The sequence below is a fragment of the Setaria viridis genome, chromosome 9 (genome assembly GCF_005286985.2).
Source record: "Setaria viridis chromosome 9, Setaria_viridis_v4.0, whole genome shotgun sequence".
Taxonomy (NCBI): Eukaryota; Viridiplantae; Streptophyta; class Magnoliopsida; order Poales; family Poaceae; genus Setaria; species Setaria viridis.
This window is the reverse complement of record NC_048271.2, coordinates 5,311,800-5,334,509: the sequence shown is the minus strand read 5'-3', so window position 1 is coordinate 5,334,509 and position 22,710 is coordinate 5,311,800. Positions and strand designations below refer to the sequence as shown.

The 22,710-nt window shown below is 45.9% G+C and overlaps 1 protein-coding gene across 4 annotated transcripts; it reads right to left on the bottom strand.

Moving 5' to 3' along the window:
* Window positions 1-14,912: 14,912 nt before the first annotated feature.
* Window positions 14,913-22,420, bottom strand: LOC117839575 (MADS-box transcription factor 34). 4 transcript variants are annotated; one of them, XM_072290833.1, is made up of 9 exons: window positions 22,100-22,420; window positions 21,768-22,020; window positions 19,297-19,378; window positions 16,825-16,886; window positions 16,623-16,722; window positions 16,086-16,127; window positions 15,910-15,951; window positions 15,404-15,644; window positions 14,913-15,329 (listed from the first exon to the last, which is right to left on the bottom strand). In XM_072290833.1, exons 2-9 carry the CDS (start codon window positions 21,950-21,952, stop codon window positions 15,310-15,312), a joined length of 774 nt encoding a protein of 257 aa, XP_072146934.1. In that variant the 5' UTR covers window positions 21,953-22,020; window positions 22,100-22,420; the 3' UTR covers window positions 14,913-15,309. The 4 variants fall into 4 exon arrangements, with proteins under 4 accessions (XP_072146934.1, XP_034575833.1, XP_034575832.1 ...); XM_034719942.2 differs by having other exon boundaries at window positions 21,768-22,007; XM_034719941.2 differs by having other exon boundaries at window positions 21,768-22,420.
* Between the last annotated feature and the right edge of the window lie 290 nt (window positions 22,421-22,710).

Sequence of the window (22,710 nt, the reverse complement as noted above, 5' to 3'; positions counted from 1 at the left end):
GATGAATAGATAGTCCCTTTATTTATTTATCTCACCTGATTCGCTGATGTGTTGTTGTCGAGCTTGCTTGCGTCCACGAAACCAAATCGATTTGTTTGGAAATTCGTCCCGTGGCTGCTGAATCCACATGAAACAATAGGAGAAAAAAAATCATGAAATGATCGGCATCTGAATGGTGTCTGCAATAAGCTGGTCGTTCTTTTTATTTTTTTTCTTTACATTATTATATACGTGCACGTGCACGTGCGTGCTCGTCCGGGACGAAAATGTTTGGGCAAAACGGGAAAGGGAGCGACGGGTCGGCGTTGCCGTCGCCTCCTGGCTCGGTGTGTCTGTGCGGTCCAGTGCCGGGAGGACAGCGCGTGGGGCGGCCTGCTGTAGCGAGGGGCCTCCCATTTCTGGGCCGTTCCGGGTGGCATCGACCACCGGCCAGTCTACGACCGGGGTGGCTGGCTTAGGGGTGCTGGACTCATAACTAAAATTTAGTCTGTGTCATATCAGATATTCGAATGCTAATTAGAAGAATTAAACATAAGTTAATTACAAAATTAATTGTAGAACTCTAAGGCTAAATTGCGAGACGAATCTATTAAGCTTAATTAATTCATCATTAGCAAATGTTTACTGTAGCACCATATTGTCAAATCATGGACTAATTAGGCTTAATGGATTCGTCTCGCGATTTAACCTAGGGGTTGTGAAATTGATTTTATAATTAGCTTATGTTTAATACTTATAATTAGTGTACAACATTCGATATGACAGGAGTTAAAAGTTTAGCACGGAGATTCAAACATCCCTCGCTGCTGCTGCTGCAGGATGCGGCGCCCACAGTGAGTCCTCAGCGACAGTGACCGACCGTGAGCTCAGCTCAGCTGGGTATGCGCGCGGTGGTTGAGGTGAGATGACCCTGGACGATGGAGGCGAGTGCAGTGCAGGGGTGCACGCCACTGAACTCGTGCACCTGCACCACAGGGTATTTTTTGCCACGTTTGCTCGTGTGTATTTCTGGTTAAAAAAAGGGGGGAGAATGCACGATGCAGTGCAGTATTTGTAGCGAGAAATAGGGGAATGGGGGCAGTATCTAGGAGCAGTGTAGTGCCAGTGTACCGGAGGATACTGGTATTGGGCTATTGGTGGTGGTGCTCCGTAGCTACATTCATTGCGTGCAGTGCAGTGCCAGTGATGATGCAGTCACGAACAGTGACGGGAAGAGTGAGTACTCTACTGTAGCGTCATGTGCTCACGACGTCAAGGGTGGTCCTTGGATTCCATACAGGTGAACGTACGTACCCTCGGTGTGGTACTGTAAATTTGTGCTAGTGACGTGCACGCATATGCTCCTGGTTCATCAGCCAATGGCGCATGCTGCAAGGCTGTGTGTGTTAGGACTTACTAGGATGCATATCTATGCATGGCAGCATGGCACTTAAAAGGCACCGTAGATAAAAAAAAAAAGCCTAGGACATGACGACTAAGCGCTCGTCAGTCAGCATGGGCATGATGCACGTGGGACTTGGGAGGACAACTTGGCCGGCGTATGTACCCCGTGTTACTGCAACCACGAAGGGAATTGTGCAGGCAATGAGCCAATGATGGTACGTAAAGTGTGGCACGATGTGAGCGGCCGTGCAAGACGAGAGACGAAATGCATGCCCCCACGCGGTGCACGTGCACATCATACCGTTTTTCTGTAGCTATGTGTAAATCATCAGAGCAATTACGCGAAATCAGTAGCTCCCCGGTTGGGCCGCACTCCATTCACACTTCACGTAACAAATAGCACATAACTAGAATTTCTCGAGATATTTTTGGTATTACCGATGTCTTTCCACCACCGGGAGCTGGTGGGGACAATGGCTATTGGAACCGGTGAAAAGGAGCATCACTACCGGCTCTAGTTACGAACTGATAGTGATAATGCTATACAATACAAATTAAAACCTCCTCCTCCCTTCTCCATCCGTACTTTCCATCTCATATCTCCATCCACACTGGTCAGCCTCCTCTCCCCTCTTCCTCTCTTTCCTCTCCCTTTGTTACCCCTCCCCTCCCCCTTCACTTGCCCCACACTAGTAGAGAGTTGCGAGCGGTGGCAATGAAGAGCGACGGTAGGGTGAGGAGTGGCGGCGGACAAGGAGTGGCAGCGGCATGCAGGTGAGGAGCGGTGGTGGACGTGGCGGTGTGAGATGTGGCGACAGTTCGTGAGGGCATGACGCGAGGGCGGCATGAGCGAGATTTGGAGCGGCGGCGACGGCAGGTGCGGGTGGGATTTGCAGCAGCGATGGGCGAGCAACGAGCGATGGTGACAATAGTTTTTTTTAGAAAGGGCATTACCGTTGGGAAGGAAGCCGACCTATCGATCTAAATTCGCCGGTCCAAAACTGACGGTGATGGACTTAGTGGAACCAACGATGATGGTCCTTCCTGGAGTAGTGTTGGATCCTACATTTTTCCCCTAAAACATCTCCGCTATATTCAAAACTCCACGTGACATGACCTCACGATCCTGTTATCGATCGATCAGTTGCCTATATGCTATATGCTTGTATGGAGTATATGCCACCACCGCTGTCTCGTGAGCAGACTGTCCAATGTTCGACCCCGTTCCAGGCACACGCATCTATCGCGGGCTCGCACGGCTCGGCGGCACCACACATTCCTCGGTGACGCCACAGTTTGCGCACAATCTGCTAAGGGCACCCGCAAGGGGCCGTTAAGACCTTACTAGGAGAGACAAGAGGAGAGAGAGAAAAACGTCGACAGATGTAGCGTACCCGCACTTCGATATCGCGCGGGCCCCTTTCCTCCTCTCCTCTCTCTCCTCGCCTCCTCTCCCTCTCCCTCTCCCTTCCGAACGACCCCGCTTGGGCTAGGCCACGGCCGGCCGGCACCACAGCGGAGCTCCTGTTGATGCTCTTCCCAGGTGGCTGCCGTCGCCGACGGCTTCCGCCGCAAGTGGAGCTTGGCCGCGGCCCGGGGTGAGGCAGCGCAGGATGCCCCCGCCGGCGTGAGGCCACAGGCATGAGCAAGCTGGGGCCTAGGAGGCGACGCGGAGCGAGGCGTCGGCGCCGGGATAGGTGGAGGGTGGCGGCCGGTGTGGTTGCAGAGCAGCGGAGCAAGGTGAGGGGCGGCAGCCGTAGGTGAGAGGCGGCGGCCGACGGCCTGCGGGGGCGCTGAGCGGGGGCGACATGGGCGAGCTGGGAGGCCGCTACCACTGGCGAGCCGCGGTGGCCGGAGTCTGTGATGGGGCCAACAGGCCGTCGAGCCCCACCGCGGGCGGAGGAGGGGTGCAGCCGCCAGTCCGCCGGCGCTCAGCAGCGCGCGGAGCGGCTGGGCGCAGGAGCGGCTCGGGGAAGATGGGGCAGAGAGGGGAGAGAAAGAAGGTAGATGAGTGTGGGACCCACTAAAATTTTAGAAATAAATATTAAAATGAATCTGTTATGTGGCATTGGTATTGTCTATAGCTGAACCTGCTCTCTGTAACCATTGCGTGTACCCTAAGAGTACGTACCCCTAGCTAATCACATTGCACTCACTTGTATTACCTGCACCAGGCCACACCCAGCCCGTGGGTGACAGTGGCGCATCAATTATCTAAATGGTGGCCACTTTACCTATATGAACTGTGAACCTAGCTATGACTGCAATGGTGTCAGATAAAATTGATGACACCTTTATCGGCGATAGATACGTGTGCACGGAACGGAAGTCAACTATTGGCTGAGTCAATTATAGATATTTTTTTTTGTGGCCGAGACAATTTGGCAACGAAGCTTTGTGTCACTTTCGTAGTGCCGATAAGTGATAATTCAGCCTGATCAAGCCAAACCAACTAAAAGGGAAAATGCATCCATGGTGAAGGTAGACCTAAAGTCTTAAAAGGAGACAGAGATTTACAGAAGAAAGTGCCACTGAAGAATACTCCCATGTTACATTGGAGACCTCGGTGCTCGTGGGGCAAGTCAAAAGAAAGGGTGCAATGCAGGGTTCTACCAAAATCGGAGCATCCAATTTTGTAACCAAATCATCCAATTTTTTTCGAAAAATTCTAGGAAAGAACAAAACCAAAACCTCCAGCTTAGACAACAAGGTGAAGCCGGGCTTTCAGGAAAATTCTGAATAAATAAAAAAGGAAAATATATAATAAATGCAAAGGAATTGGTTATCAGTCAAATAAAGTTAAGGAATCAAAATTGCCGCCAAGAGCAACAGGATCTTCACCAATTGAAGTAAGCACTACAAAACTTAAGGTATTTGCAACCAAAATGGTGTCCCTCGTGCTTATCTCAACACATAAAAGAGGAAACTACAAAGAATGCGCAAACAAGGATAATGGAACAACAAGTTGAAGTGATACCAACAAGATCAGCACGGTTCACCAGGGAGTGCAGACCCAAGAAAATAAAGCCACCAACATTTTAAGCAAGCATAGATCGTTATGGCTGATAGCATATAGCCCATGAATTATCTGAATTATTGCTGATTATCACACTGAGGCAGTTTTAGTCACAATAATGATTTTGATATGCAAGCATTATTTAAAAAAAGGAGGTCATATGTTAACGATCAAAATTGGCAATCTTAGAGCTAATACTCATTTTCCCACAAGTTTAGTGTGTGGGCGTGTTTTGTGAGCATTCTGCCTAGCTAGATAATTTAGCTTGATTGTATTGAGAGCCGTGAAGAATCACATATTCAAGCTTATTAGGACAAAGCTCTCAAGATGATTGGAACGGATATATACCTTGTCTGATGTGAAAGTTATGAGACCAGAAGATGCTCACAGTCTGGTAAACAGTAGGGTCCGTTTTTCAACCAGAGGATCCGGTTTTGGGTAGTCCAAATAGAGAGTTGTAATTTGACATGATTTTCATAACGGATTTACCTCCCAGTAAGATCTTCCCACCCTATATATAAAGGTACACAACCTATTGAGGGTATCCAACCGATCAAAATCTATCTACTTTTATCTTTTTTTCCTTTTGCTTTTATCTAACTTTTCCAACACTAGATTGCTTTTCTTCCTTCATCTCGATCTCGATGATTATTGAAGGCGTCCTAGCAGGCTTTAATTACCAACACTAGAGCGGCAACCCAAGTTGCTTGTTCCGACGAGATTCATGCCAAGCGATTATATTGTTCGTTGTCGGAACCTAACGAAACCCGATGGTTCGGTAATTACAGGAGCACCGCAAGCTGCGCTCCTGCAAGTCAACAACTTTTGATTAAAATCTAAGGTGCAAACCCTAGCTAACATCCCAGCTAGATTCTAGAAAATACATATATGTGTTATTGGTACTGTTGAGAGGTACGGATATATATGTTTGAGAATAATGTACTATGCCGACTTATCCTGCATGAATTTTACCTTTTTATCGTGAACGCTTTATGCTGAATTGAAATAGCCTACAGGCACACGAAAAGGCTTGGCAAAAGATACCATTGGATGACAACCAACATTGGTGCTCTACGTCCGATGGTAACAGCTGTCACGATCATGCACTGTCCTTGCAGAAAAGGTTGAACAATTTTATCCTCTTCGGTTGCATCACATTATCTGCAGACAATGGAAGTAGTTTACTGGTGGTGGGATAATTCAAAGCATTATCTGTACAGTATCACGAGAGGACGTACCGAGAGAGGTATTTTACTACTCCAGTAGCAGGCTGCTTATTATGTCGTGAAAGGAGACGACAAAGCACCATGTTGACAAAAAGTTTGTCCACTCATAACTGTGGGGGCTTTTGCAAACATACTAGAATACAAGCAAATAGTGCAAACTTATGCAGCACCTTCTAATAAGTCGTTAATTGTGATCAGTCATGCACCTGCCAATATATCTAAAAAATATTTAGTTATGAAACACAAATTTCATTTGCATAGATTTCTCTTACAAGTGCTTTAACAATAGCGTATTTTTACTATAACAATATTCTAATACAAAATATGGTCAAATTTTTGCACCCTTGAAGATCGACCTTGAAGAGCCAATAATGTTTACCGAGGGACTCTTCCTTCATTTTGACCATATTTTTTATTAGAATCGAATGATGAGAAAAGGCACTCAAATATGAGCCAAAAGGGGGCTTTAGCTCTGAGGATGTGGGTGTGCACTGCACCTATCACTGATCGGATTCGTGACAAGGGTCTTATCCAATCGTTGCCCTCATGCAGCACTTTTTAGATCCATTACAGGCCACACTCCTACCACTTTTGCTTGCATATGTTTCCGACTACACTCCATGCGAGGAATCGTCCAATCGACACGGCTCTTCCCCCCGTATAGTGTGGATCACACTCCGACTCCTTTTTGCTCGAGGCAGATCTCCAAAGCGTGTGTCATCTTAACCTGTGTATTCCAACAATATACAATACGGACGCCCGCGTCGCTCCCGCAAGCGGCACGGGCGGACCTTCGCCCGCCGCCGCCGGGGCTCCGCTCTCCTCTCCTTCTCCTCCTCGCCGTCGCCTGAGCAGGGAGGCCGGAAGCCCGGCTCCCGCAAGGATGGCGACGGCGAGGCGTTTCTCAGCTCGGAGATGCGCGCGCTGTGCGGACGGCGCGAGCTTCTTCCCCGGCGGCGATGGCTTCGCTCCGGCGCTCCGCGGTCGGATGTGGAGGCCCCTTGGCCGGATCCGTCGCCCTTAGCAGTGGATCTGCTGTCTTCCGCAGCGCCGGGCAAGGGGCGGCCGCGAGCTGAGGAGGCCCTGTGGTGTGCCCGGGTGGACCGCGAGCACCCGGATCTGCGGGTGGAAGCGCTCGGCAGCGTTGCGGGTGGCTGCGTGCGGAGGAGCGAAGGTAGGTGGCGGCGAGGCTGTCGCCTGCTGCCACAGCTCGACGGCGTCACCGGTGGCGGCGGAGGCCATCAACGGCCGTACGTGCGTCGCGCAGGTTGACACGGCGTGCAGCGGCCGGGCCGAGCGGTGGCTGTGTGTCACGAGGCAGTGGCAGAGCGCGGGCAAGGAGGCGGCTAGAGGTGCGGATGCCTGTGTGGACTGACGGCGGCGCCGTGGTGGTGCGGCCCGCCGGGGGCAGCACGGCGCGTGGAGGCCGCGGGGCGCGAGCTGAGCAGGCGGTGACGTGGCTGTAGCGGCACGGGGCGAGCGGCATCCCAGCAGCGGCGGGGCTTGGTCATGGAGGTGCTCCGGCCAACTCACGGTGCCGCAGAGATGTGGCAGTGGCAGGGGTCGCGGCACGAGGCTGTCGTAGCAGTGCGCAGTAGGAGTACGACGCGGAGGAGGCACGACGGCGTAGCGGCAGCTAGCGTGACGAGGAATGGCCGCGCGTGGTGCCACGGAGGCCGCGTGCGCGAGGCACAGCGGGTGGTGGTCGCGTGCAGAGAAATGTTGCAGGAGGTTGCCCAGCGACGTGATGAGGCTCTGCGCTGGTGGTGGCAAGGCGTTCCTGACGCTGGCAGTGAAGTGGGTCGTGCGGAAACACCGGCAAAAGTCTAGCTGGTTATACCAGCTTCGAAGACGGCGACGCCCTCGGGCGCCGTTCCCTTCCTTAGAGGTGTTGTTTTTGTGTTTGCCACAACCCCTTCTTTAGCTGACGTTTGATAGGGGTCTCGCCAAGGCGATGGACCATAGTATCTAGAAGCCTTAGGTTCGACCATGTGGTATTGCTAGGATTTCGATGGCGTCTAGGCGAAGGTGAAGATATTGGAGCGGCTCGGTGGCTCTGTGTCACTCCTGGTGGCGAAGCCAGTGGATCCTTGGTGTGGAGTCCAGCGGCAGAAGGGGCGAGGCTCCCGTTCGCTTTAAGGTGATGTGTCCGAGGAGTGGTGTGAGGTGGTGGATGTGGCGAGGCCCCCACATATTCGAGTTAGCCTTGGAGGGTATAGGATCCGATGCGGTGCTTCGGTCGTTTGGTATGTTCGGTGCTGCAGCGACACTTTGGCGATGCGTCCTACATGGCGGTGGTCTTTTCAGCATGGTGTGGTGTGCCATCCTTTTGACTTCTACTAACGTGGGGTCGTAATTGGGAGATCGACGATTGCGTGGGTGTGACCTAGGGACGATGGCGGCATGGCGCAATGGTGGAGGAGGCATGGTGGAGGAGGCATGGTGGCTACACGGCTTGCGGCGGTTAGCACTGCATGGTAGTGGCTGGTTTGGCGTGGGATATCGTCAGGAACGACGACGCTTGCGGTGAAGATGACTAATTGGCATAATCTACTGGGCTTTGGCAGTGCATCAAGCGTCGTTTATAGGTTTGTGTGACGCGGGTTGAATTCCCAGTCCAACTCGCTATGTGTTGTTAGTTGTTGTTGTAGTTTTTTTATTGCCCAATCTGGATTTACTTCTTTTTTAGTATAATCAGCAGCTTCCTCCCCGGTTCCTTTTAAAAAAATTAACCTATGTATTTCTTTTCTGACAAACTCTTATCTAAATTCCCACGTCTCGTATTCTGAAACAGATACTCCTTCCGTCCCATGAAAAGTGCAATCCTAGCTTTTAAAAAAAATTCTATAAAAGAGCGCAATCCTAGAAAATAGATTTAACTAGCTGCCTAATTAAGTGGTCAGATATGATTTGCATGCCAAAACTTACTGCATGTGGCCAACAAATGAGGGTATTAGAGTCTTTTCACACCACCACTAATCTATCCTAGAAAAATTAGAATTGCGGACATAGGGAGGAGGTGACAAACTCTTCATTCCATAGCCAATGCTTAATTATCGCTAAGCCTATCACTAAGCGATGCAAGCTCCGAAAACGTCAGCATGCATCGCCACGCCACTTTGCAAAGTTTGCATAGCGCTTAATCAGCCGCTGGAGCAGTGATGAACAGACGAAGACGAGGACACCAAGAACCCGCTCTACGCATGGCCATGTGGTCGCGTGGACGATTTCGGCAAGCATTGCAAGCAGAAAAGGGTCAGGCTCAGGCCAAAGCAACAACATAACTCTTAGGGATCTCCGAAGCAATGGAATGAAGCACTGGCTGTGAAAGTTGTGGAAGCGTTGTTACCCTGTAGGGGCCACGCCTGCGTGTTAAATAGGCTAGGAACAACCCCCAGCGTGGTGTACAACCCTAGATGAACAACCTGGCTGATATTCTCCTATTTACATGGGATTGATTCTATCTGATCTAACTAACCTGCGCTAGGTTGTTCACCTTGACGGGATAAGCATTTACATGTTTAACACCACACAGTATCTAAATTAAGATTGCGCCTGAAGCTTTCCAACTGTCGGACTGGAATTGGTTTCATAAACCCATCAACAACTTGATTTTAGTAGATACAAACCTGATCTGAAGAAGCCCTTGAGCTGCTCTTTCTCTAATAAAATGAAAATCCACTTCTATATGTTTGGTTCTGGCATGAAACATAGGATTGACTGAAAGATATGTTGCTTCAATATTATCACACCACAACCTGGCTGATCTAGGACTTTTAATCCCAAGTTCACTTAGTAATGTTTGCACCCACATAACATCTGCCGTAGCATTAGCCAATGACTTATACTCTGGTTCAGTGCTTAACCTCAACATTGCTGCTCGTTTCCTTGCACTCCATGATATCAAATTGGATCCTAGGAAGACTGCAAGCACTCCATGATATCAAATTGGATCCTAGGAAGACTGCAAAGCCACCCGTAGACCTTCTATCATCTGAGCATCCTGTCCGGTCAGCATCAGAGAAAGCACTCACAAGAGTAGACAATGACTTGTGTAATCTGAGTCCTATGCTGACTGTGTGCTGTAGGTATCTTAGTATACGCTTGACTGCACTCCAATGGATAGTAGTTGACATATGAAGAAATTGACCAACTTTATTCACAGCAAAAGATATATCTAGTCATGTAAATGTTAAGTATTGTAATGCCCCTACAATACTTCGGTATTGAGATGCATCCGTCGACCCAAGTGGTTGATCATCATTGGCTGACAGTTTTCAGTAGAAGACATTGGAGTGTTCATCGGTTTGCAGTTTATCATTCCTACTAGTAGTAGGTGCAACAAATCAGATGTGTACTTTTCTTGTGTCAACAAAATACCATCATGTACCTTCTTTACCTCAATACCCAAGAAGTAGTGGAGCTCACCAAGATCTTTGAGGGCAAATTCGGCCTGAAGATCCTTGAGCAATACCAAGGTAGCTGCTGTGGATGAACTTGTAACAATAATATTATCCACATAGATGAGGAGAAATATCACAACCCCCCTTTGTTGTAGAAGAACAAGGACACATCAGCTTTAGAGGGTGTAAAACTGAGACTTTGTAACTTTATACTGAGGCGAGAATACCAAGCACGCGACGCTTGTTTTAAAGCATAAAGAGCTTTATCAAGCTCGCAAAGATAATTTGGTTGAGTCTTACTCTCATACTTAGGAGGTTGCCTCATGAACACTTCTTCTTCAAGAATCCCATGAAGAAACACATTCTGGACATCTAGTTGGTGAAGGTTCCATCCATAAGATACTGCAAGAGAGAGAACAAGTCGAATAGTAGCTGCTTTGACCATAGGACTGAAGGTGTGTCCTCATAGTCAATACCATACTGTTGCTTGAATCCTTTGGCAACTAGGCGAGCTTTGTATTTGTCAATGGAGCCATCAGGCTTCCTCTTAATTTTATAAACCCATTTGCAGTCAATAACATTGTTGCCTTGACTAGGTGGGACTAAATGCCAAGTCTGATTTTTAATAAGTGTCATATACTCAACATCCATTGCTTTCTTCCAATTAGCATCCCCCAAAGCATCAGGGATAGTGGTGGGTTCTGCAGCTGCAGTCAGGCCATACTTGATCATACCGTTAGCATACATCTTCGGCTTGCGAATACCAGCTTGCGCACGTGTGCGAGGACAAAGGGAGGGCTGAGCCGTTGCAGCAACCGTAGGGGACACCGCAGGAGGAGGTGGATCACCGGATCTAGGAGCCGCACCAGACCCGCCAGGTGCTGCAGCAGATTCACCTGGCACAGTCGCGGTCGGGGGCAGGGGCGTCCGGAGCCCATAGCAGTGTGGCGCGTGGCTTCCGTGTGTTGGACGCCCGCACATGCGGCTCCTGCAGGGTGTCCTCAGGCGCACGTGTGGCGCCTGCTGGATGGCTCCCGCCAGCAGGAGTCCACAACATAGTGGACCTGAGCACTGAGAAGGATCCGGGAACAGATCCCAGAGCAGATGTTGTGCCAGCGTAAGGGATAGAGGTAGGCAGATCCACCTCGAGCGCCGTGTTTGTCTCCCCCTTGAAACGGCATGAAATACGAGCTCCAGGGGAGGATTTTCCACCGGAGTTTGATCAGTAGCATCATTGGAAGGTAAAGAACTATTACCCACATCAGTGCTAGGTACTGTAGGACTCCCAAAAATGCTAGATGAATTCATGAGAGTAGGAGAAAAGAGCTCTATTTCAGCTCTCAACCGAGCGCCAGCATTGGCATGAAGCTCGGAAAAAGGAAAAACTTGTTCATCAAAGACAACATCGCGTGAGATATAGATGCATCCAGTCGAGATGTCAAGGCACTTGAATCCTTTGTGCATGTGACTGTACCCGAGAAAGGCACAATGTTTAGATCGAAAAGCAAGTTTGTGTGTATTATATGGACGAAGATTGGGCCAGCAAGCACACCCAAAGACTCGGAACATAGAGTAGTCAGGTTTTTCTTGAAACAAGATCTCAAGAGAGCAGGAATATTGGAGAATTTTGCTTGGGGTGTGGTTGATTAAGTAGGTTGTGGCCAAAAAGGCTTCATCCCAATATTTTAAGGGCATGGATGAATGAGCTAGGAGGGAGAGGCCAACTTCAACGATATGACGATGTTTGCGCTCGGCAGCACCATTTTGTTGATGTGCATGAGGACATGACACAAGATGAGAGATTCCAATTTTGCGGAAAAAAAGAATTGAGCCTCTCATAGTCACCTCCCCAATCGGTTTGAATGGCAACAATTTTTCGATTAAAATGCCGCTGTGGAGGACCGGCTCGACCCTAGCCAACATTGACGTGACCAGGGGGTTGTACTCCATGTCAAGTCCGGTCAGAACATACGACATAAGCTCTTCATCGCCGAGAGGTTTCCTGGCAGCCACCATCTCATTGGATAGCGCCGTCATCTTGGCTATGTACTCTAAAGCAGTCATGGCGCCCTTCTTCGTGGTGCGAGGGCAATGCGGGTATTCACCGCCCTTGCACGAGTATGCGAGGAGAAGATTTCCTCCACCACAGCCCACAGCTCGGCCGCCGTCATTGCAGCGCCGACTTGAAACATGACATCACACGTCATGGTGGTCAGCAGGTAGCTTAAAACCTGCTGATCAAGAGCAAGCCACTTGGCGTACTCCGGGTTGGCACCCTTGGTGGTCGTCTCACCGATCTTGACATTGATCTCCTTCGGCGGAGGAACAGCCAAGCCATCAAGGAACCCCTCAAGTTGGGCACCACGAATGGCCGGCAGCACCTGGAGCTTCCATAACTGAAGGTTGTTCTTGGAGAGTTTCTCCGAGATTGGGAGGCCGAGGGATGACGCGATAGCCTGCCCGGCGGCGGCGGAGGAACCAGGGTTCACCATCTAGATTGATCTGCTAGAGGCTAGGCTCTTGGTACCATGTGAAAGTTGTGAAAGCGTTGTTACCCCGTAGGGGCCGCGCCTGCGTTTTAAATAGGCTGGGAACAACCCCCAGTGTGGTGTACAACCCTAGATGAATAACCTGGCCGATATTCTCCTATTTACATGGGATTGATCCTATCTGATCTAACTAATCAGCGCTAGGTTGTTCACCTTGACGGGATAAGCATTTACATGTTTAACATTGGCCATGTCATCCACGCTGGAGGGTAGCAGCCGCCCGGCGCCGGCAACGGCTGTTGGCTCGTGCCCATGGTATATATATTGGTATGGATTCTTTATAAACGGAAACGCAGGATTCAGAGGACAAAAAGAGGCAAGAAAGAACTTGTTTCAGATGAGAGATCGAGAGAGTAGAATGCTCTGGCTGTGGAGGGTCATCAGCTCAAAGATATGAGCTACAGCCCTGAATTTGCATGGCTATTCGGCTTTCCAATCAGTCGAACCCAACGTCTCCTCAGACGAGAACAGCTGAACAACTTATTCTTGGGAGTGGTCCTGTGAATGGTGCGGCCCCACGCTACAAATGCCATGTTTTCTACTCTCCATTCCAAATTATAGGTTATTCTAATTTTTTTGAGAGTCAAATTATTTTATGTTTAGAGAGGATCACAAAGGTTTATAGCATCGAATAGATATACTATACAAATAAATTTAATGAAGAAACTAATGGTACTTATTTGGTATTATGAATATTAGTATTTTATTGTATAATTTGGTCAAACTTAAGATACATTATCTCTTCAAGAAAGTTGAAACGCCTTATAATTTGGAACGGAGGGAGTAGCAAGTATTCAGTTGCGCTGTCACTTGCCTTCCTTTTCCGGACCCTGTTTGGTGATTGCATCTTGTTGCATTTGCTCCTGCAAGAGACGAGGGCCGAATGCTAATATCCAAAGCCTCGCCATTTCACGTGTGCAATCGACGAGCTTGTCTACTAATCTGAACTTTATGGTCGGACATCCATGCATACCGTTCCTTCTGGATCATCCAGCTGATCACAATGAAGCAGGTGTCAAACCCTTTTCCTAGAGACAAAAAACTTACCAAAGAGCGGATTTAAAATCTTTTCTTAGGCATAGTAGTCGCTCGCTCTAAGATTTTTTATGGCAAATATTTTGAATGGCTTTTAAACGAATCGAGTGTTATGTTGGCGTAGCCAATCCTAATATTCCTGGACCCCGTGATATCGATCTTTTAATCAAAATCATGATGGCAACGTCTCCCAGAGCAAAACAAAACTCAAGTTAGCAACGTAACATCCCAGCGCAGCTAGGTTCTAGAAAATACATACATGTGTCACTGGCGCTGATGGCAGGGATAAATAGTGCAGATATGCATGCCGACACTTATCCTCCATGAATTTCACCTTTTTATCGCTAACGCTTTATGCTGATTTGCTGACTGCCAAAGAGCCCACAAGCACATGGAAAAGCTTGTCAGCAGATGCCAATTGCCATTGAGTGCCGACCACCGTTGGTGCTCCACGGCCGACGTTGATAGCTTTCACGATCAGGCACTATCTTGCCAAAAGGTAGAACAACTTTATCCTATTCACTTGCATATTATCAACAGATAACGGAGGTAGTTTACTGCTTGGATAACTGAAAAGGCATTATATTATGCAGCCCTTCCCAACCTTCTAATTAAGTTAGATACGTCATGCGTGTTCATTGCAAGTCCAACCCTCGCAAATCACTATCACTAAGACCTGCAATAGATTATTTTTTAAAACAAAATCTTGCTTCCGATATGAAACGACCTTTGAGCCATTCAGGGAAGCTTTTCTTTTTTTTAATTCTCAGTTTTTCATAGGAATTTAGAAGTAAAAATGCAGACATTTTCTGAATGCATTTTTTTGCGAGGCTACATTTATATAGATAGTGCTTTCTATGGTGTTATACTGACTAAACTTTTTTTAATATTTACTGGTCTGTTAATTCTCTCATGGAAATAGTTGGAAACAAGAGACAACTTCGCACAAGCACTCTGAACAGACAGGCTATGGAGAGCAGTGAGCACCATTTAAAATTAGTTGTATGCGAACATTTACGGTGGATGAGGTACTAAAGAAAAGAACAATGGAAGCAGAAAAGGGCGTCCCTCTTTGGAGGAAGATCGCTGTCTGGTTAAAAAAAACTGTGTAAAGTAATAAGTCTAGTATGGCCTTGACGTCCCTGATATAAGATCCTTAGAAACAAGTTTTTTATTTTAAAAAAGGAACTTTGGAAACAATAATCCAGTGTTGTTTTGATCGTTTAAGTTTCATGGCAAGGAAGATAAATGGAGGCAAAAATGATGGCATGTTATTAAATCCGCACGTGTCCGCCTCATGTTGTCAAAAGAAGATCGACTGATATATTCAAATGGATGGGTACTCTAGCAGTCCAACATACCAATGCTTATTGGCAATCAATGTGGAATCCAAAACATAGGCAGTTCAACCAACTTTCTTTCAGCGGCCACTTAATGAAGCGCTAAATCAAGCAGCTGAGCAGTGATCAACTAAAGATAATGACACAACCTATACAGGGCCATTTTTGTCACTTGAACAGTTCGGCAAACATTGCAAGCAGAGCGAATAGGCGAGCAAAAGCAGCAACAGAATTACAGAACTCGTTGGAATTTCTGGAGGACACGGGCACTTCTCAGGCCAATGCAACAACAAAGCAATGGCTATGCCATCCACGCAGGAGGGTAGCAGCTCCCCGGCGCCGGCACCGGCTGCTGGTTCATGTCCATGGTATGGAATCTGCATAAACAGAAGGGATTCAGAACAGTCTTACTTGTTCAGGCAAGAGGTTGAAGGAGGGGCCGGGGAAATACGTTGGCTGCAGAGATAATGGGTTGCTCTCCAGGGCCTGGAAGAAGTGCTCTGGCTGTGGAGGGCCATCCGACAGCATGGCGTCGCCGCTGCCGCCTTGCCACGGCAGCTGCGGCTGCGGCGGAGGAGCCACCTCTGCCTCGACCTCGTCCAGCTGAAACAAGAGCGATCCCAAATGAAACGATCCGGCAAAAGAGCAAGGAGAGGAAGAATGGTGCCTCTGCGCAGAGGCTGCAGCTTGACCTGCATGTGCAGGCCATCATCAGTTAAGGTGTGGTGCCAATGCAGGCTAGCTGAAAGCTGAAGGCCCATTTTATATATGCTACTGCCGCCACCAGGGGGGGCAACCGATCTACCAACTTTGTGCACCGGCTTTACTACTCGCACTCAACGTCTCCTCAGACGAGAACTGGACAACATGTTCTTGGGAGTGGTCCAGTGCATCATGCGGTCCCAAGCTACGAATGCAAAGCTTTCTAGGGAGGTTTGCTGTTGGACTGTCACTTACCTTCCTTTTCAGGACCCTGTTGGCATCTTGTAGCATTTGTTCCTGCAAGAGATGAGAGGACCGAATGCTCAGCGATACATGGGATGATTCGATATTCAGTACTGAAGCAGAGCCACTCACAGTCCAGGAACATGATGTGAATGTGGCGATATATAGGGCTAGCAAAGAGCATTTACCTTTCTCTTCAAGTCGCAGAGTTCATCAAGTAGCACCTGAGTCTGCCAAATGCAGATAAAGACATGAATAGAAGAGTTACTTAAATAGCAACTTGTTGCACCAGTCAAAGTTTACAAAGAGTAATATGCAGAAGAAACAGATAAGAAATGCTTGTGAGTACTAAATAATCAGAATGGTGAATTGAAGTGGTGTTGAGATTCTGGGATCAAAGTTAATGTTCACTAAAGTGTCTCCTAAATTGTATACAACCTCAACCATGTTTCTACAATTTCCGGATAAGCTTAAACTTGAAGTAGAATAGATCAACATTGATCCGTCCTTCTGTTTTCCCAAGTGAGATTCATCTAGTAGTTAATTTGAATGAAGAATAATCAAAGCAATTCCAGTTACATTATACATCATGGATTACTTCAGAGATAAGGTAAGAAAGCCATGGAACGAACTACAAAAGCCTGTTCACCAGAATTTTATTATATTTTATTTTATTCAAACACAATCGACATCATTCATCCTGAATGCCTTTCTACTTATTTTACCTTTCTTGATCTTATTTGCTTCAAGGTCTTGTCTACTTGACTCTCAAGCTGCTCAAGTTCACTTGTGCTAAGTGGAGCCAGATCTTCACCCAGAAGATTCCTGCAGTGCGTTCACCAGTACTTTCTTTACCAAAAGAAATGCAAATATTGGTGTAGAATTGTAAAGGGGAAGAACAAGCATGAACATATATGGAAATATCACCTTTGTGAGTGCTGTAAAATCTCAACTCTTGACTTCAGCTGCACATATTCTTGATAGTTGTTCTGCATTTTTGAGAAACGAGACCTTAGATAGAGCAGTCCCAAAACTGTCTATGGGCGCGCTTGGTTCTTTTGCTAGGTCCTCTGTTGCCTTGCTAGGCGAGGCTAGCGAGCAAGCCAGGATGCTTGGTTTTCTCGCCCGAGCGCTTTGGCTTGCTCCCGGGGGAGAGCCAAATCGGCTCGCCTACAGCCTCGTTGCTCGCGCCGACGAGGCGAGGCAAAGCGAGGCGAGCTAGGCGGTGGAACCAAGCGCGCCCTATATTAGTCCATAGCTACTTAACTATCTAGAAGAAATATAAAATGCATATTATTTAAATACTTTTTGCCCAGGCAGCACCATCCAACCTCCGGCACACCACCAAAATCCAACGCCTGAGATTGTTGCCTGGACCAGGCAGCTTTCTCAGGGTCCAAACCAAACAAGCACAATGTTTACCATCACCTAATATGATAGCAAGAATATGAACAATGTAATAGCTTGTGCCAAGTATTTTTTATGGTAAACTATTTCCAGTGGTCAAAGTTGTCAAAGATGGATTGCATGTATTCTACAGCAATATCTACTAGTAGTATATAAATGCACCATTTTGTAATATCACCATCAAATGGTATAAATATTAGTTCCTCCAATCGGAAATATAATTCCATTAGATTGTCGATATATCTCCAATACAACACTTTGACTATCAATATCTAATAAAATATATTGCATTAAATTCTAAGATTTCTATATTGTGGAAGTACTTTTTTTGGTTAATCTAGTACCCTAATCTTATATTGTTAATCTATATAGAATTTTAAATATTCAGAGTCAACGTTAAAAAAAGTTTGATTTAGGAAAAAAAACTTAGATGGACATACTTTTATGATCGGAGGAAGCACTAAATCTAGCTAGCGCCATATATTGTTTTTGGTTACGTGCATGCAGTAAAACTGCTCGCACCTGACAGACGCTCATCTACTTCCATTTCCCTTCGTATCATATATACTGGTACAGTGCAAGAAAAACAAGTACTACAAGTATAGACATTGAAGCTTCCAATGTTGGGGTTATGGGCTGCACGCCACCTATGCTAGATAATATTCTTTTGGAGGTTAATTGATAGGATAGAGTATACCACATTTTTATATTTCTATTTAATTCCTTGATGTGTTAAATTTCTCCCTGCTTAACTTAATGCAGCTGTTGCCAAATTAAACTCCCTGTTATTGGTTATAGTGAACTAGCTAGCTGGTGCACTCGCTGATAAGGTACAAACTAACACTACCTTCGATAGCATGGAATTACGCGTGGCTGCATACATGCGCTCGGAGGCCCCACACCTTATTTATTTTCAAGTATAAAAAAAGTATACTTGATGACAGATGACAGTACGTATATATTTGTTTACTTCGGTCATGCAGCAGGTATTGCAGTTTGTTTCTACTTTCTACTTTTCCGTGATCTTTTGTGAAGAATGAGGACATTATTGTTCTACAACTGCTATCCTAACAGATTCGAATTACACAGATTTGGCAACAGTAGTACACAGCAATGTTCAAAAGTTAGCATAATCTTAGATCCTCCAACTACCAAAAGTTTACAAAAACTGATTTGAATTCGTAGAATTCAGTCTCTATTATGCATTAGTCTCAATAAGATACAGTGATGATAGGCCATCAGTAAGGCACTGCTCCTCTTGTATACCAACATAATAGCAGGCGATGCAACTTTCTACTACATCCTTATTTGACTTGGTGTCTTGCTAAGGGTTGGAGCAAAATGTGGATAGCTAACACCAATTTGTGTATAACTGGACTAAGTTTAAAACTAATAATTTTTCAGTTGTGTTTTATATTGATAACATATTCATAAAGGTTATTGAAATAAAAATGTGATTTGTACAAGTTGATGATCAGGTGGGTTTTCACAATATATAAACCAACGAGAAACAACAAATAAATATACAGTTTCTTTACTATGGGGCATTATTAATCAACAACAATTGATCATGTTTATCGAAAACTAAATTCATTACCTAATAATAATATAATAAGAAATTTTAGAGTGCTTGAAAAAAATTAGAGCCATCCATCCGGCAAAATCGAACGGTGGAAACAAAGAAAATACCATGAAATACCTAAAGAGAAGTACCAAGAAGTACAAATTTGGTGGGACCAGTACAAAAATAGTAAGAAATTACTATGATACCCTTTTAATTATGTGTAAATTTATTTAATTCTTTTTAGGTAACAAGGATAAGAAAGGAAAGTACATGCAAATACCACTGGTACTTTAAAAGCATTGTAACAAAGCTCATAGTATAATATGTATAGCTTCAGAGCTTGACAAATGTCAGCAAAAGGTTCTTATGGGAGAGAAAGATGATATATATAAAAATGTTGCAATACTAGTAATGGATAGTCCGCGCACCTGCAACTCATCACTAGACGGCACTGCAGCATCAGCTGAAGCATAGATGTACCTCTGGTACCTCTCTAAAGTCTTAAGCAGACTGTCATAGGAAACACGAGGTATAAGTGATCCAGCCATATGTATATAAATATATAGAGAGAAACATATCAAATCATGAAGAGATATAGAACATATAGCTGGTTCTAGCAATGGTAAAACATTATTTTACAGTCCACTATGCCTTGCTAGGTCAACAGGTTACTTCTGCCCCTTCAGTTGATTGGCTGTAAGAGCTACCATGCAACCAAGAAGTTGGTTCAGCGACTTTAAACTGCATAGGCGGACACACTCAAACTCATCCATACACTACTGGAATTCATCAGTTGAACAAGGTCTATTTATCAATTCCTTGGATAATTTTAAGCTTCTCTCAGTTTGGCATTGCAGGTCACAGTCCTGAGCTAGCCCAAAGTTCTTTATAGAAAGATCCTCTATGCTTATCTAAAAGATAAATAAATATCATCTATGCTGACTATGAAATTAAAGAGTAGAAATATGTTCACACTGTGAAATATGTAGTTTGAACTTCTCTAGATGAGTGCATCAATTATTTCAACAAAAATCATGTGATCATATATGGCAACTGAAGCCCTAGGACCAAACCAGCATGGTAACTACTGTTCATTTTTCGTCTAGGATATACAGCCTACAACACATATATATGGCTGCTACTTTTCTAATCATGATCATGTTTAGCATAGCTCCAACTCTGAGATCCATGCAGGATTTGGAGTTTATAGGAAAAATAAAACGGTTTAAACCATGTTTTAATCTAAAATAACTTTAAAAAATTTGCTCAATCAAATTAAGTTCAACATGACAGTAGCTCCAGCTCCAAGAATTTTGGAGCTAGAGATGAGTAGCTCCGGAAATCCTTGGAGAGTTGTGCCAAATAGACAAATTGCGTGAATGCAAAAATTCCTGACAATTAATCTGTAAGCATCATTTCCATGTCTGATCAAAATACTTTTGTGTTTTCTTCCATATAAACTAAGATGACAAAGTTATAGAAAATTGAGTCGGTGCATTTGAGGACATTAAATTATTTTGGACAGGATGTAATATTTTTTTGATATATTAATGGTTAGAAATGTTATGCTTGCTATTCAAGGGTGAAGTACAAATTTTAATTTTCATCTTGGGAACATTGTAACTATGTCATAGCCTATACTCCGTTTTTGTATAAGAAAATGTGGATAGTCAACTAGATTACTAGAATTACATGTTATGGAACAACTTTACAACAGCACATCGCTACCAGTCACTATCGTTGTCTTGATATACAGCATATCAGGATTACTCAAGTGATACAGTTTTTTACCACCTCTGCTACTTGCCACATTAATTTCATGCATCATTGACTGCCTTTAATCTTTAGAAATTAAGAATAAACACTAAATAACAGTTTTAGAACATGTAACCACTTTCTCCGTTTTTAAATATATGTGACATTTAGGACAAGCTAATTAGTTCTTTTTAAAACTAATTAGCTTGTCCTAAGCGGCATATATTTCCAAAGAAAGTAGAATCGGTTTTATCTTCATAACATGCACATGATGCAACGGTGCTCCTTTTTTGAAAGAGATGCAACAGTACTAGGTACTATATAGGTATCATGTGAGACGAGGGACTACTAACAATTGCAAGATGTATCAAAGAATTCCTAGGAGACAAGTTACCACCGGGGCTCAATTTAGTCAGAGTTGAATTAATGCATCGTTGATAGATCAAATAGAGGTTGCTTGCGGCAAGTCGATGTACTAAGACTTAGATGCCACCATTTTATGTTTGACCATCTAGACACCATACTGTGCAAAACAAACATAACTGTGCAGAGAAGTACATGCTCAATTGAATTTAACAAACGTGCAGCATATGTTAATCCTACCCATCAACAATTTAACATGATGTACGTACGGCACAGTTCAGAAAGGGCCAACACACCATTTACAATCTAGTTGTACTACAAGTTGGCATGTAAAACCAGTGTTGAATTTAGGCTAAAGTTTATGCGTAATGCATATGCAGGCCTGCAGGTACTGATCAGGTGCACATCAAATGAAACCCTTTCTTTTCCTATGAGTGACATACGCCAGACATACACGGTATATGCATACATGTGTCGATCTCCTGCTCGCTGCTCCCCTGTTCATTTGTAGCCTTTCTATGCAGCTCGCTGAGGAGATGACTGTATCACTGTACCAGTTGCCCAATAGAACAGGCAAAAGGAAACGAGCGAATCAAAGAGCACCACCCCCATGAGATCATGCAAGGACGATGCATGAGGACTGACAAGAAGGATTCAGATCGAATTGCGCATGGCCTTCTTCACCGCGAATTTGTTAAAGGACGTGGGCGCGCCGCTGGAGGTGTAAAAAGGAGAAAAGGGGAATTGAGATGGAAGAAGAGTATGGTTGGTGCGCGATTACTTGGAGGAGGATGAGAACTGGTAGAGGCGGCCGGCGTGGGAGAAGAGGACGAGCGCGACCTCGGCGTCGCAGAGGATGGAGAGCTCGTACGCCTTCTTGAGCAGGCCGTTCCGGCGCTTGGCGAACGTCACCTGCCGGCTGATCTTGTTCTCGATCCGCTGCAGCACCACCTTCCCGCGCCCCATGGCCTGGCCTCCCGATCGATCTCACCCCCTTTGTCGGTTCTTGATCTCGTCTCCCCTTCCAAATCAACCTCCCAACAAATTAAAGAAGTAACAATTCGACTGCTCTTTATTAGCTGCTGCTACCAGCTCTATATATGTAGTATCTACCTCTCAAACTATGATTCGCCTGCAATTATTGCCGAGACTGATCTCGGTCTCCCTCGCTCACCCTAGCGCAGGCGCAGCAGGACGCAGCAGGAGCTGGAGCTCGCTGCTCCCGTTCTGATGGGGGGTTTTTTTCTTCTAGCGCGCACTCAATTAGCTCGGCGAGGGGGAGGAGGAGGGCCCTGCGGCATGTGGTGGTGGGCTAGCTATATGCTGGGTGAGGCTGAGAACGGAGGAATGAGCGAGACGGGTGAGAGAGGCGAGGCGGAGAAGAATCTTTTCTTCTCGTGGGGTGCAGATTGGATCTCGCCTCGCATCCTCACCCTAGGTTGCTAGGCTACAGCCCATTAGCAGCTACTACTCCTAGTAGGCAGCTACTACTCCTAGGTTTTTAACCGGCCGCGGGGGCGCTGACAGCGTAGCTCGACAGATACCCCATTTACTACTGCGAGTATGCTATACTGGTAGCCTGGTTGTAGCAGTAATTTTTGAGAACGTAGGTGCCGACTCATGCGCCGCGCGGTACAGTAGCGCAGGCGCCGTAAAAACTCGACCAGCTACCGTCGTCGTCGTCGTCGATCACACGGCTCGTGTCGTAGCGTACAAGTTTGCCC